At 40.6% G+C, this 17,126-nt stretch overlaps 1 protein-coding gene across 1 annotated transcript; it reads right to left on the bottom strand.

The window, feature by feature from the left end:
* Positions 1-14,456: 14,456 nt before the first annotated feature.
* Positions 14,457-16,530, bottom strand: LOC134877225 (trace amine-associated receptor 1-like). Its single transcript, XM_063902651.1, has 2 exons — positions 16,517-16,530; positions 14,457-15,429 (listed from the first exon to the last, which is right to left on the bottom strand). Exons 1-2 carry the CDS (start codon positions 16,528-16,530, stop codon positions 14,457-14,459), a joined length of 987 nt encoding a protein of 328 aa, XP_063758721.1.
* Between the last annotated feature and the right edge of the window lie 596 nt (positions 16,531-17,126).

The raw sequence follows: 17,126 nt of genomic DNA, 5'->3' as shown, positions 1-17,126 counted from the left end.
AGCGATGTGTTCTACATCCTGAAATATATTTGGAGTGCCAGGGGGGCTAAGACTATAGTCTTTAACAATTGCTATAAGACAATACCATACATCATATAACACCTCCTACCTGTAGTGTTTTTTCTTCATGTCGCCTCTCTTTTTTGCAAAGTCTCTTCTGCAGACCTTGGTGAGTGAATGACATACATTACATATTTTCAATATTTAAATATATTCAGTGAAACAAGTGATGTCAAGAATGTCAATTAAAAATGTAAAATAATCTAAGACACTTACGGCATGGTAAAGTTCTTAAGAAGAACGAGACACCACCATCACCTTATCTGCAGCATGTTTGTCTTTGACAAATATAATCATACGGGGTTAACATGTACGCCAAAAAAACCTTGCATCCACTACAATGTACTGTAACAATCAGCTTGTATTCTAAGCCTAGTTGCACAAGAAAGAAGGTTTGGGAGCTACTGGGGTTATTCAACCTGGCAAGGAGTGGGGCTCAGGTATAAAGTGTCCACTAACAAATAATGTTCCCCCCCAACTAAACCCGAAACAACGTAGGTCTGGCTGCTCATACACAGTTTAATGAGCCCAAAACATACACATACCTCCAACAAAATTACAAACATAGAATTATTCTGGATTATGAAGGATATTATTGATTTTTTATTGCTTGCTCATAAAGACATGTTTATGTATAAAAGCTACCAGAGAGAGTTTCAAACTATGAAGAGAAGTGAGCTTCATGACAGAGTTTATGGTGAGCTAAACATAAGAAAGGAACTGCATTCTGCTACTTTATTCACAGTGAACATTAAGTGCACATTCCAGAATTGTGGGAGAAGGCCTAGAGGCCCAAGAGAGGGCAGAAAGAGATAGTGGTGCCATGCACCTGGGTACTGCACGTGAGAGGAATGATATGATAGAGTAGAGGACTACTTACTGGATCCAAGAAGCGAGGACTTCTGCCTGTCCTCAAACCAGAAACCAACACACACCAAACCCAAAAATACACATATGTGTTGTCATAAAGGGACTGCTGCTTTTTTCTTTCATAAAGTATAAATATTGTGTGATGTCACATGTCGAGGCTCAGGGTGGAAATGAAAGAACCTGCTTGCAGTCTGTGGCTCACTAAACCCAGAAACCTCAATTTTGAGTATGTATATCTTCATCACAACTGAAAATAAATCAGCTTTATTATAACCTTACTACTTCGTTTGGACTCCTTGCCTCGTAGAGAAATTCAAGAACACAAGTATTCCTCAATAAAATGTCCAACTTAAATTGCAGTCTTTAGGATAGGCTGAAAACATTTTACCAAAATCACTCAACAAAAATATATTCCAGCACGAAAAAACTCTGCAAAAAGAAGAAGAATATCTACAAAAATAATGCTCATCGGCCGCTGTCCAAAGGAAAAATAGGGGTTGACGCTGTGTTTGAGTCTGGTTACGGGGCTCTAAAGGCTCCTACTGCCAGCCCTATATCCCAGGGTAACTTATAGGTTAACATACAGGCTAACTCTCTCCACAAGTAAAGAACCCCCTCTAGCTAAAGGCTCCCCTTTATTTTTCCGTACTTCCTCACCGCCCCCTTTCCCACACCTGAGTCCACTGCACACCTGATTAAGGCCTTCAGGGAGTGAAAGGGGAAAGCTGAAGGGTAGAGAGGGAACACAGCTGAATGGACAGCAGTATACATCTATAACGATCTACAGTGGGGCAAAAAAGTATTTAGTCAGCCACCAATTGAGCAAGTTCTCCCATTTAAAAAGATGAGAGAGGCCTGTAATGTTTATCATAGGTATACCTCAACTATGAGAGACAAAATGAGAAAAGAAAATCCAGGAAATCACATTGTAGGATTTTTAATGAATTTATTTCAAATGATTGTGGAAAATAAGTATTTGGTCAATAACAAAAGTTCCTCTCAATACTTTGTTATATACCCTGTGTTGGCAATGACAGAGGTCAAACGTTTTCTGTAAGTCTTCACAAGGTTTCCACACACTGTTGCTGGTATTTTGGCCCATTCCTCCATGCAGATCTCCTCTAAAGCAGTGATGTTTTGGGGCTGTCGCTGGGCAACACAGACTTTCAACTCCCTCCAAAGGTTTTCTATGGGGTTGAGATCTGGAGACTGGCTAGGCCACTCCAGGACCTTGAAATGCTTCTGACGAAGCCACTCCTTCGTTGCCCTGGCGGTGTGTTTGGGATCATTGTCATGCTGAAAGACCCAGCCACGCTTCATCTTCAGTGCCCTTGCTGATGGAAGGAGGTTTTCACTCAAAATCTCACGATACATGGCCCCATTCATTCTTTCCTTTACACGGATCAGTCGTCCTGGTCCCTTTGCAGAAAAACAGCCCCAAAGCATGATGTTTCCACCCCCATGCTTCACAGTAGGTATGGTGTTCTTTGGATGCAACTCTGCATTCTTTCTCCTCCAAACACGATGAGTTGAGTGTTTACCAAAAAGTTCTGTTTTGGTTTCATCTGACCATATGACATTCTCCCAATCCTGTTCTGGATCATTCAAATGCCCTCTAGCAAACTTCAGACAGGCCTGGACATGTACTGGCTTAAGCAGGGGGACACGTCTGGAACTGCAGGATTGAAGTCCCTGGTGGCGTAGTGTGTTACTGATGGTAGCCTCTGTTACTTTGGTCCCAGCTCTCTGCAGGTCATTCACTAGGTCCCCCGTGTGGTTCTGGGATTTTTGCTCACCGTTCTTGTGATCATTTTGACCCCACGGGGTGAGATCTTGCGTGGAGCCCCAGATCGAGGGAGATTAGCAGTGGTCTTGTATGTCTTCCATTTTCTAATAATTGCTCCCACAGTTGATTTCTTCACACCAAGCTGCTTACCTATTGCAGATTCAGTTTTCCCAGCCTGGTGCACCTGCACAATGTTGTCTCTGGTCTCCTTTGACAGCTCTTTGGTCTTGGCCATAGTGGAGTTTGGAGTATGACTGTTTGAGGTTGTGGACAGGTGTCTTTTATACTGATAACGAGTTCAAAAAGGTGCCATTAATACAGGTAACGAGTGGAGGACAGAGGAGCCTCTTAAAGAAGAAGTTACAGGCCTGTGAGAGCCAGAAATCTTGCTTGTTTGTAGGTGACCAAATACTTATTTTACCGAGGAATTTACCAATTAATTCATTAAAAATCCTACAATGTGATTTCCTGGATTTAAAAATTACAGGCCTCTCTCATCTTTTTAAATGGGAGAACTTGCACAATTGGTGGCTGACTAAATATTTTTTTGCCCCACTGTACCTGTCACTGTACATTTAGAGAAGTGAGTGGTTTATAGTAGTAATGATAATAATAACAATAAGAAAAACTGCAACCCCCAAAGAGTTTATATTTTTGAATAGAGAAGATGTGCCCCCCCAGTATGCCCAACAGGACTAATATATAGTGAATAACCATTATCTTACCGTCAATACAAACACTCCACAGTTGTAAGTAGTAACCCTGCTTTGGTAGGCCCTGTAGTGTGAGGAAGGTATACATGGTTTTTGTTCTTAAAGAAATGACAGTCAAATTGTTCAGTTCAGTTCAAATTATTTAAAGAAACATGTAACCTGAACATCATCCACAGCAAACGTCTTCCAAGGCCCAGGAGCCAAGATCTGAGCTATGTTTCTGTGAACACAGTGTGTGTGGAAGGAAAGAAAAAGTCCAATTCAACAGCTTTTTTAAACACTCCATACACATGCATAAACGCTTTGAACACAGTTGGAACTCAATCAGCCCAAAGGCTCGAACTCCTAATAAAAAGAATGTCATAATGGGATCAGAACAGCCTCCGTGATAAGTTTCATGTATGCCTCTGTTTCATACATCAAATCAGAAATGATGTATACAGTATTTTAGTTCATATAAAACAGAGCCATAGATTTGTAAAAAACAATTATGGATAAGTGGTCTAAAACAGAACTACCACTATCCAGCAATAATGAAACTGGGAGCCTAAAAAACCTGAGTGGTTCCGTGCGACTTTCATCTCTCCACCCAGTGCCACAGAGGGGGTCTAGAAAGAAAATCTCCCTAGCTTGTGGCCTCAGTATCTGTTAATTTTATGTGTTCAGATATGAACAGACTCATATTGACATACACCTTTCAAAGTTAAGTTGCAAAAACTACATGCAGTAGTTAATAAAACTAAGCTATGATACATTTAACTTCTTGCAAAGGATATGATCAGAAATGACAAATGTAATCGCACAGGAAACAAACTAAACAAAAAAAGGCAAAACTAAATGTACTTACACATAGTGTCTAATGTCCAGGTTCCCATACTGGAAGAAGAATCCACTGCAGACTTGCTGCATTTCCCTGGCAATGGGAAAACAATAGTTGAATATAAAATGTGAGTATCCCAATGGTGCAAAACAATAGGTAACTAAATAACAAATGGATGAATAGTTAAAGAAAATACCAGCAAATGAAGCGTGGGGTTCAGTAAAGATGAAGGAAACCATGTAGCTATAACATATCTGCTTGCAGCAAACACAGGGTTTACTCTGTAAGAGACGTAGTTTGATAATCTGTTATTGTAACAATATATTGCGTGTACTAATTCTATTTGGTTTATATATTTAAAAAGAGCTTCACTACCTTCTCAATAACTTTGAGACAGCTGTTCAGGATCTGGCAGAATGCAGGCACATACAAATACATTAAAACATTGTAAATAATTAAATAAACATGCACGCAATCAATAAGCCTCATAAGTATCAATACATCATGTTCTCTACTCTTACCATCCCATTCATTTCCTCAGCCAAACAAAATCTGATCAAGTGAGGACTATGTTGTTCACACATGCCATGTGTTCAGATGGACTATTTTACTTATCCAAGACTTGGCCTGGCTATGGGATAAAAACCAAGCCCTGCATCGTTGATATTATAAGGCATACTTTATAGATATGTATAATTTATTTGTAATTCACTTCACCTGTTGTGTCTGTATGTGCTGAAGCTCCTGTCCCCAACATGCTCTGTTTGCCGTTCAGTTAGAAGGCTAGTGAAGTCGCTTTGCTCACTGTCATCATTTGCTAGAGGAAAGACCACCAAAGAATACTCATTAAGTATGACAAATTCACATTGGACCATACAACTCTAATGTTAATACGAGCATCTGACTTACACTCCAGTAGCTCCTCACTGTCTGTACTGTGGCCCGAGGACGTGGTGGAAATCACAGCTTGTGGTGTAGGAGCTGTTAAATCAAATGTTACCTTATGTTATCTAAAAAACAGTTACGAAAAAGTAGAAATTGCAATGTTTGATCATACCTAACATTATCTTTCCATGGCTATCCAACTGCATTGCTGTGTTAGCTGGAACAATCTTGCTGAATTCTTGTTTAGCTTTGTTGTTCTCTGCCACATTGTAGATTTGCAAACTATTTCTTTGCAGAAATATGTGGTTTGAGGGTGTCATCATGTTTAAGAAATAATTATTTTTCCTCATCCCTGAAAACAATTGCTCCACACACTGGCTGTTGATGCGACCAACAAGCTCAGGCACAAGTCCTATCTTTCTGAGGACATCACCTTCATCTTTGCTGTTGCCCTGGTGGAAACACTCTCTGCTCTAAGGTTACATTTCACAGAATACACGACCCCACACGGAAAAGTGATGACAGCCAAGCCACCTACAAGACAACAGAAGTAAATATTAGTTATTTCAAAATATTAATCTTTGGGGACTGAATGTATGCCTAATATACAAAACTACAGGATAAGGCTATTAACAAATTTTCTTAGAATCGCATTAACATGTTCTCTCACTTACCAGAGGCTCCCCACACCTTCTCAAACACTTTGTTGTAGGTAACCGTATTTGACATCTTCTCCCGTAGTCTGATGACAAGATCCGTCTTGGAGCCCTTGCTGTCCAAACCACACAGTGCCCTTACTTCCTCTAACTGTTATATAAAAATGTGTTTTGCATCCATTGTTGTTGATGAAGCATTATTTTTTTGTCACACCAAAGAGGTGCACTTAGCAATGTTGTTTCACATTAGAATTACCTCCAAGTTTAGAATCTCATCAGCTAGCCGCTCTCCGGTAATCAGCTGGTCATCACTTTCATCACTTGAGATGTGGTTGGGTGTCTGGATTTTCTCGTATTCTGTTTTAAGGACAACAGTTGACCGTCTGGTTTGTGGCCCAATCCATGGTGGCATGGTACAACAAAAGGGTTCTTCTGACCACCATTGGAAATAATTCTGATAAGTAGTGTTTGAGAGACAACTTCCACTCAATCTCACACATTAATACATTTTAAAGAAGTTTCTTGTTCTCAAAAGCTGACTTACATGGAATTAAACCTCGGTTGAGCATTTCCTAAGTAACAGCAACCCAGAATGTTTTGATGTCCACATGACCATCATAGTCTTCGGATGGGCTCTTGATTTCACTCACTGGGGAAAAAATATGTTGTGCTTATACATCATAATTCAGAGAAAGGAGCTATTATGCAGGCACTGATTAGCTGATGTGAAATAACAGTTTATCAAACTCACCTGGCATATTAAATACACCTTTTTTGTGAAGGTCCATCACCACAACAGTTGGATTGTATCCACATCATATACACATGTAATCATGTTCAGTAAGGGCCTCAAAATGAAGATGAAGAACCTTGTACTTGTTTGGGAAGGACACCTTCTCTGTTGCCTCAAATGTTTCAATTAGCCTACTGACAGCAGTGTGGGTCTGGAAAAAATGATGAGGTGCATCCATTGCTAGTATAATTTAAAAACACAAAATATTATTTTGATAAAATGACCATTTGAAAACGAACCACAATTTATTTTTGTTTGTGTCACATTGAGTCAGGCCCAAAACACTACATTTTGTGCAGCTCAACCATACTTAACAATACTACTAGATCATGTAATTCTTGTCTAGTGTTTGCTGGTAAATGTACTTAATCATATAATGAATTATATAAACTGCTGAGCAAGCTGTTGTCAAGCCCACTGGGCCTGTCTCTTCAAAACCCACTGCTTGGGTGAATAAGCTATGCGTTGTGTGTGCACGTGGAGTATTCTGTGTCCTTGAAATGTTTGCAAATCAGTTAGTGTGTTCCTGGATTTATGTTGTTGTGTGACTATGTACATTCATTTTTTGGTGTCTAACTGAGCATAACTGAGGGTGGGCACACCATATTTTCATATTTATATGTTTTCACCTGTATTATATTCCTCAATGACAGGCACAAGTGCAGAGACAGGATTATGTGGTCACCAAAATTGTGGACACCATCCTCCAATTCCTGGTACCTGTACATCATGTTGCATTTGAGGCATGTCTTCCTGTAGGTTGATATTCCTAAAAAGGAGATTCCAACCAAAATTGTTAAATATTTATGCGTGCCTTTTGAGACCAGTAGAACTACTTATTCTATAATTCATTGTATGTGGCAATCATGTTTATTAAAAGGTGTTAGAAGCTAGAATCAATGACAGAATTGACCTTTCGCTAAGCCCCGCCCCCCTTGGTTATTGTTGTTAAGTCCGACAAACATACTTTCAACATGGCATTTTTGACAGCTCTTCCAGCTGAACTGCTGTCTGGCTTTTACAAAACAGCAAATGCTGTTTCTGACCGAAGTAGACGTTTACAGTATGCCTTTGAGGGTTACCTTGTCAGGCTTTGATTTTGGTTTGGGGAAAGGGAAAAAATGCACACCCCCCTCCAACCTCTCTGGGTAACAACTATCAGTCTTACAAGTGCCCCAGCCACAACGTTTAACCATATCTTTCTTATAGTCCACAAACGACAGTGTTAAAAGTACGAACATCTGAGACACAGTCAATAGAGCGCTGTCATGAAAGTGTCCGTTGTTGGCTCCGCTGTGATTGGCCAGTCTGCATTCTAGGGTGTGGCTTAGCGAAAGGCGAATTACTCACCTTCAACTACACCTGATTTGACAGAATCCTCCCTTTGCAGTTATCAGTACGGGGTCACCAAGTATGCCATCACACTCCTTGCACCTAGTCTCTTTTGGAATTAAGTGCTTTGGAAAGCCAACCAGGACATGTGTGTTTCTGCTCTGCTGTATGACAGCCTGTGGGTGCCATGGCTTTGTGTAGGCACGATTGTCTTGCTTTTGGACAAGGAAAATGCCAACTGTTTTTCTTGCTGTCATATCCTACAACAATCCTTCCAAGCCTACTATAGTAGGACACCTTGGGCTCATTCACTGATAGATGGTATATTTCTGGTGGTCCACTGACCGTCAGATGTACAGACAGGGGCACACCATCAGCATCAGCCTCCTTTTGCAACTGTATAAGTCTTGATTTCCCTCACCAACTCATCTGTTGCAAACCATTTTCACCAAGGCTTCCTCCGTTAAAATGGCCGGTGTGTTTTGTGAACATGGGCAGTACAATAGAGACTTCAAATGCTGGCATTCATATGGCAGCATCCCACACCTTACAGCAAGGTCAGCATTAATTTGACATTGGTTAACCTCACATAATATTTTCTGTGTTGCTCCCCAAGTATTTTTTCCAACGTGTATGGGTGTTCATGGACCAGAAAAGGACTTTTCCACTGCAAACACACCATTTTTGGATCAATGCACTCACATGCTAAATCTCTTTCACAAAATAATTTGTGTGCATTCTGCATAAGTGTATTTTGAAGTTTCTTTTGATTTAACTGCAGTTTACAGTGTGGACAAGTTCCTTTGTTTTGCCTTGTATGGTGGGTAATTTAGGGGGCTGTATCGGAGGGGCTGCTCGGTTCACTTGAGGGGCCAACAGGGTCTCTTGAGGGGCCACTGGGTTCACTTGAAGGGCCACCAGGGTCTCTTGAGGGGCCACTGGGTTCACTTGAGGGGCCTCTATGGTGTCTTGAGGGGCCACTGGGTTCACTTGAGGGGCCTCCACGGTCTCTTGAGGGGCCACTGGGTTCACTTGAGGGGCCTCCATGATCTCTTGAGGGGCCACCAGGGTCTGTCCTCTGTTTATAATTGTTAGAGAATAGAATTGCTAGAGTCTCTTGATGGGCCACTGGATTCCCTTGAAGGGCCACTGGGTTCACTTGAGGGGCCAGTAGGGTGTCTTGAGGGGCCACTGGGTTCACTTGAGGGGCCTCCACTGAGTCTTGAGGGGCCTCCACTGTCTCTTTAGGGGCCACTGGGTTCACTTGAGGGGCTTCGACGGTCTCTTGAGGTGCCACTAGGTTCAATTGAGGGGCCACAAGGGTCTCTTGAGGGTCTACATGGTGCTTATATTATTTCAAGTGCTTCTGAAACTGTCCTCTGTTTGTAATTGTTAGAGAATAACAACAATGAATGTGTGTTAAATTTCTGCAACTCAGACCACACTTTACGATTGTGAACTCTGAAAGACAGGAATGACAATAAAGTGACAAGTGACAAATAAAGTAAAATACATAGTGCTTTATTTGTGAAATAATATGGAAAATTCTAAAAAATATTAACATCAAATATTTTCAATAAAGAAAGAAGGTGTACCTGTGTCTCACTGAAGCATGCCCTTTAATGTGGTAGTCCACCATAATGTGTGCGCCCTTCAATGTGCAGAAGGGGCAGTGATAGAGAACGCTGCTGCATTTCTTTATTTGAGGCTCACCCTCCACTATCACACTAACGTATCTCTATACGTCAAAGAAAATAAGCATACTCATAAAAACCATGATTATTACAAACACGTTATTGCTCCATGAGAAAAATTGTCTAAATGATATTGGCACCCTATGAACAGCTAACATTAGCTCCACATGCTAAAGCGCCTTATTGCTAACGATCGGTCACATTAATTATGTTAAAAGTGGTGCGGTAATTTGACTTTAATTGGTCATTTCTAAATTGACCACTGTGAATGCACTGCTCTAACATTGTATTTCAAAAAAAATTATGCATATTGGCAGGCTCGCTTACTTCCATGGTTTATTTTGTCATGTCACCTCCGTGGACTTTGTGGACTTGCCAACATGTGCGTTGTTTAATTGATGTGATCTGGAAGGAACCTTGGAATCGGAAGTGTGGGAAGGAGTCAAACGTTTCACTCCTCCCCAGGTTGGTCACCGCCCCGATCTGCGGCCTGCAGTCAGGGGTTTCTTGCCAGAATCAGTTAAAACCACTAGCAGGGCATAGAGGAATTAAAATAAATTTAAGCGCCACTTTCTTCTCTATATACCAATCAATATCTGCAGTCTACTAACAAGCTTCCTGTTTTTTATAGGAAATTGTAGATATGCAGAATCAACTGCAGTTATCTGTCCAAAACTCAATTAATCAATGGTTCTGTGCCCAGACTGGGCAGGATGATGAATTACCCAATGTCCTTTCTGGAATGGAAACTTGTGGAGCAATGGAGACGAAACTCAGAGAGACACAGGAAGAGCTGGATCTTTGATGGCAAACACTGAAGGTTTATTATGAAGTTAACGGACGGAGAACTGACAACACATGTGCTGCTGCCACGAGTTGACAAAGCAGTTGCCCATCCAATTCTCAAGATCTCCACTGTACGAAGAGCTTTTAACTAGTTCCGAATGGATAAATAACATTCTTCAAGCGCCAGACCAAATACGAACGGACACTATGTCTAACTAAAACTGTCATCTAGGTCACCTGGAGCCAGATAAATAGGCGCCCAGATGTCCTAAATAATAAACTCAAATCTCAGGTCAGCTTGTGCTCTTGTCATAAAATGCCGCAGACCCCCTGTCAGAGGCGGCTGATCAACCTCCCAACCCCTGGATACTGCTCAGTTTAGACATATGCCCCTACCATGACGACAGGGTGACGAGGACAGAAAGAGGATAGTAATTATTTACATTAGTCTACGAGACCCTGCTTGACGTCACTCCGGATATCCCATGTAACAGCTTCAACAAGGCAGGTAGGAGGAAGGAAGGTTGGATCCTACGGATGTCGTCCAGCTCAAAATGGTAGAAAAGAGTGTACGATTGATTTTAATGGAGCCAGCACGATGAAACAAAGTCGGGTTTCAATCTCTTGGCAGTCCCGATATTCGGAGGTCTTGTGGTCAGTCCATGCCAGGAACGTTTCTTTGGCCCCACCAGTCCGTGCCACCGTTCCCCCAGCACCAACTTGGTAGCCAGCAACTCCTACTTAAAAATTCCTTAAACGCCTGAAACATTTCCTGGAAAATAAAACACACGAGTGAACCTTGTTGTCTTCAGACATTGACCTTAACGATGAACGGTATCTTGGGATAGGTCGGTAAAACACAGAAGTACCCTGACAAAGTACAGTCTCAGTGAGCACAGGCTGGCTTATTAGAGAGGCCAATACTAAAATTCATAGAGAGGAGCAGGGAAGAGTAAACATAGCTGATGGTAACTGGCTGATAAATGCCTCTGTCTCTCTCCACAGCAATCTGATGCCAGATGGTCATTCATTTTGTATGGCAAGCTTCTAATCCAAGTGTTTGTTTACACTGGCCCAATGCCATCACATCAAAGCTCATAGTGATCAGATGGCATTTTTATAGAGGAGCCCAACAGTTGCAGTATCTCCCAAAAGCTGACTGCCAATAAACAGCTGCTGTAAGAGGTATGGCTGCACATGCAAATGCTTAAGCCAGGCAACCAACATGACTGAGGCCCTTCCAGGGTCAGAAGTTGACTCGTTAGGGACCTGCAGTGTCATAAATATGTATTTTTGGAGCTGCTCCAAAGTTTTTGATCACACTGAGATGGCAGAAGTGATAATGAGGCCATCCAAGGGGGATACAGAGTGGCTCATTGACGACGTATGTTATGCCGGCCCGGAAGTCGGTATCGCCATGGCTCCCTTGATAAAAAGTACTGTGATTTTTCAATAAGATTTCGGAATATTGCAGAAAAGATTAAGATTTATGATACTTTTATGATTTCTTCATCAGGATAAGCTCAATATATTTACATACATTTCATGATTTTTGAAGCTTACGTGCAATCGCCAGAAATACAAAGCTAATGTTAAGGTTTATACTGTATGCGCTACATAATTGTTGCGATAAACCTGACGGCAAACTCGTTTTCAGCTTTATGACATTTAGTAGTTTAATGTAGTCACTCGTTTTATTACACAATACATTGAAGCTTAGAACAGTCATGACTGGGGTATTTCCTGACCTGTTTTATGTTATGGAACAAAATGTGAAAATCTCTTAATCCTGTTTTAACCAAAAATCTTATTTCAGGCGGCTTAGCTAAAATACATTTTAAAAACTTTGACTGAATTTCTAAAGGCTAACATGTTTTCTGTTGGTGAGCTGTGCGTGCAAGGCCAATTTGATTTCTGTTTTTGATTTTAGGAGCCTATTTTGGGACCCGGATTCGATGAACTCAACAATCAAAAACAAATACAGTACATGACTTTCACGAACATGTTAAGTATTCCATTTATTCACTCTTTATTAACACTAATTATGTCCCATTTCATGTTGTGTTTTGCCAACTTCTAATAGTTTGTGGCACTCATTTTTTCCAAAAGAATGTGGCTTCACAATACGTGTTTTTGCAAACATTGTATTCAAATAACCCCTTGAGTTTTTGGACATATTAACTGGAATGTTCAACACAACAACAGCCTTAATAAATGAAAAATATGAAAATGCATCATGAAGTAATTTTATAAATTATTATTAGAACATTGTTTTTTTTCAGATAGACTGAAAAGGGTCTTTTTAACAGCAGTTTCATGTCAGTTTCGTCTATTGGTCAAATAAATAAACTCAACTGTAAATCGTATGAGAACAGTATGAGAACATGAGTATTATTACATTACTCCTTAAACTGTAAATTCAACAGTATTATATCTTTCTACAGCTACAACTGACAAGCCTTAGGTTTAGGAACCTGCTGTTGCTTGAGCTTCTGAGATGAGATTCTCTGGCTTCGCACAACTGGCCTTCTGGGCGGGGTCCTATCAGACAGATGTTTACTGTAATGACACTAATCCAATGCACCTATTATCCATGCACTGGCGGAAGCAGCCGAGTCAAATCAACCATTGTCTATTTAAGGAAAGTCTTCGATCGTTCCCTCCAGGCTGATGGCTCACCCTACGTTACACCCCCCTGCTCTGTCTCTTCCAAGATTACCCAGTGAGCCTGCAGGGGCAACACTATATTGTATTGAACACACATCATGAGCATGGTAATGGGAAGCACTTTGTAGTGGCTGGGACTCTAGCATCACCCACTGGCAAATGGTGTGTAGTACTTCTTATAGTGTTCAGTCAAGAGAGCTTGTAAAATATTTATTTGAGTTATCATACATATTATGCCGTTTTACAGAGATACGTTTAAGAATATCAAACTATTATCGCCTAATTCACTTGATAAGTAAAGCACTTGTATATTCACTTGACATTTTTAGTCTTTGATGGATGAGTCATGATGAGGGTTTGTTATTCTAATACATTAATATGAATGTCTGCTTGCACTTTTGTTCCCTAGACTTCGGCTTTAAGAGCTAATTACTTATGAATGTATTACTTAATCCAATACGGTAGTGTAAATTAAGGATATTTTGTTTAAAAAGGCTTTTCTACTGTAATTATTGTCATGCAAATAATATTATATGTCAAGTATCGATTTACAAAAAACTACTTTCCCCTCGATAAAGTGCACCACGCCAATTGGCATACTGAAAATATGCGTTGATTTAGAATCAGACATTTACATGTTGTGGAACTTAATATTAATTCTACTATTTATGTAACTGGTCAAAATGTAACACTTGTTTGTCCACTTTTTTAAACGTCTCTAACATCATTCACACATTCAAGTAGCTATGGAGCTATTGATAAATAATTGCCATTTTGATGATTATGCTCTCATTTACACTTGGAAAGAGTCATGATGCAAAACCATGCCAGGCAAGAAAAGCTCATTGCCATAAGTGTGGCTAAAACATAGAAATCTGTCCTCTATATTTCACAAAAATGAAATCAGTAACATTACATTTTCCAAACTGAACATTGATATTGGATACTGAGTTGAATTGTATTAACGGCATTTGCTAATTTTGATTATTAAGTTATTTTGCCACATGCAAGGGTGTTTCTGCTGGGGGGGAGAGCAAACCCGATACAGGCAGTGACAGGCAACTGGACAAAGAGACATGGCATTTTTGCCATGAATAAAATGGATTGATTTAATCATGATTTAGTCTCACTAAATAGAAACAACACCTTAAGGCTAATGGAAAAACTAAACTTAAAGGTCTTACCAAACTATACTTAACTAATATTTAAAATCCAGACCTTGTGTGTATCATGAAGTACCCATACTTATTAATAGCATTTTGTTAAAATTTCTTTTAATTGTTAGATAAAAAATAAAATAGAAAAGTTCAAAACATTTTCTTCCAAATATAGAACAGTGTATAGTTTTCATTTTCTTTTAAGCCAATACAACATTTCAGGATAACAAAACTGAATCAGAGCAGTTTCGAGTTAGTGTAATCACCTTGAAATATTTTCCCACATATGATCATTCTGAAAGCTGTTCTAAACCAGCTGTAAAAGAAAGCATAAATAAATGGGTTGAGCATTGAATTTGACAGCGCAAGAAAGTTCAATAATTCAATAAAAGGAAGTGGCATGTAAACATGACTGAAAGAAATAACAGTCATACATAGAAAGAAAGGAAGCCAAGAAATCAGAAAAACTCCCATCACAATAGCAAGAGTTTTGGTGGCCTTTCTCTCCATTTTACTGACAGTTGCTCCAGACTTTGTGGTGGTGTTCTGGATGCTGCGTGCCTGTTTCTGTGCTACAACAAATATCTTCAGGTAGATACACAGCATCACAACAACTGGGAGGTAAAACGAGAAAACAAGTCCGAAAATGTTTGCCATTATAGCATCAATCAGCCGAATTTCTTGATTAATTCCTACAATTATAATACCAATAAAGACAGAAATCCCCCAGCTCACCAGGATCATGACCACAACAACAGGATCAGTGAGTTTGGTTCTATAGGTCAGAGGCTGACACACTGCATAATATCTGTCAATAGCAATACAACATAAGTTGAGAATAGAAGATGTGCACAGCGTTACATCAAAGGTGCTCCGCACTTTGCAAAACAAAGCTTTATGGTACAGACAATAGGTAAAAGAGAATTCCATGGTGAGAGGAAATACGATAGCCCCAACAAGCAGATCAGCCAAAGCAAGGGAGAGAATGAGTGAGTTAGTACGAGTGTGGAGCTGTTTGAAGTAAATGATCGACATTATTACAAGCAGGTTTCCACCTACAGTTACAACAGATAATAGGCAAAGAAAAACACGAAACAATACACAGATTGCAGAAGGGTTGCTTCTTATTACATACGAGACATCTATTTTATAGCAGGGATGTATCTCAGTGAGAACATCAGTCCAGTTGAGGCTGCCTTCCATTTCCATGCTTCCTGTGATTCAGGTATTATGCATACAGGATGAAAACAGTATATTCAGTATTAATGCACAGCTCAAACATTGTTTTTATCCTAGCTCTTTCTACATTTTCATGACATACCTATCAAACCCTTCAGTAAGGATGTCCTTGATACCTGAGGCTCACTCCTGCACTGTTAACATTTACTTATAACCCTATCTCACTACTATAATGACTTCAAATCTCCATTGTCCAATCAGAAATGGGTGTAAGGAGCACTGTGAAAGGAACCAAAGACAAAGAAAGGTGACAATTTGCAGTGCATATGTGTGCAGCGTTATTTTGTCTAGAGTGCTAAAACAATTATTTATACACCTTATGTAGCCTCGTCTATTTTCCAACATGTGGTTAAAACGCTTATGTATTAGTTTTGTTCAAAGTCATTTACAGCTACACTGGGTGATCAGATGGTTTCACAGCACACACATCCTGTGTGTGTGACTCGCAGGGTCACGACAATGGTCCAATCCTTTATATTTTGATAAGTCATTATGTCTTGTGGTACAGGGCCCCTGCTATGAGACGCTATGGGAAGTACCAAAACATATCAGCCGGTCTGCCTGTTGTAAAGCTCATGTCAAATTTTATTTAATGTTGAATTAGTTTTTAATAACTCACCGCCAGAAGGGTAAAGAAGGGCCCACAGTGTTGATAAAAACTTAACTTGTCAAGCTAACGTTATCTGTCTGTCTGTCTGTCTGTCTGTCTGTCTGTCTGTCTGTCTGTCGTCTGTCTGTCTGTCTGTCTGTCCGTCCGTCCGTCCGTCCGTCCGTCCGTCCGTCCGTCCGTCCGTCCGTCCATTTATCTATCTAAAAAGCTAACGTTTGCTATCCATCTTCCGTGTTAGCTAACTTAACTTAGCTACCCATCTGACAAGCTATTTAGCAAATATCTATCTAGCTAGTATTCTGCAAATTTCTTGGCTCTCTTAATTCAAATTGGAATTGTTATTTAACACAAATATGGCGAGACTCTTAGTGTGGACCCGTGTCTACCGTTCAGACAGTGAGAGTAGGCCTGATTATAAAAACATTGTTGATATGTTTTTTTCAAGCACCGGTTTACTCTCATAAAGCCAGCAGCTACAAACATTGCTGTAAATACCCACATATAAATGTTTGGATAAATTAATCACATATTTTAAATCAAAATAGTTAGTTTCCATCCATCCATCCATCCATCCATCCATCTTCTCCCGCTTTTCCGTCAGGGTCGCGGAGGTAACAGCTCCAGCAGAGAGCCCCAACCTTTCCTTTCCCTGGCCACATCAACCAGCTCTGACTGGGGGATTCCAAGGCGCTCCCAGGCCAGCGAAGAGATATAATCCCTCCACCTGGTCCTAGGTCTACCCCTCGGTCTCTTCCCAGCTGGACGTGCCTGGAACACCTCCCTAGGGAGGCGCCCAGGTGGCATCCTCACTAGGTGCCCGAACCACCTCAACTGGCTCCTTTCAACGCGAAGGAGCAGCGGTTCTACTCCGAGTCCTCCCGGATGACTGAACTTCTCACCTTATCCCTAAGGGAGATGCCAGCCACCCTGCGGAGAAATCCCATTTCGGCCGCTTGTATCCGCGATCTCGTTCTTTCAGTCATGACCCATCCTTCATGACCATAGGTGAGGGTAGGAACGAAGATGGCCCAGTAGACAGAGAGCTTTGCCTTCTGGCT

This window comes from Eleginops maclovinus, chromosome 15, assembly GCF_036324505.1.
Source record: "Eleginops maclovinus isolate JMC-PN-2008 ecotype Puerto Natales chromosome 15, JC_Emac_rtc_rv5, whole genome shotgun sequence".
Lineage (NCBI taxonomy): Eukaryota > Metazoa > Chordata > Actinopteri > Perciformes > Eleginopidae > Eleginops > Eleginops maclovinus.
This window is presented reverse-complemented; position numbering and strand designations above follow the sequence as displayed.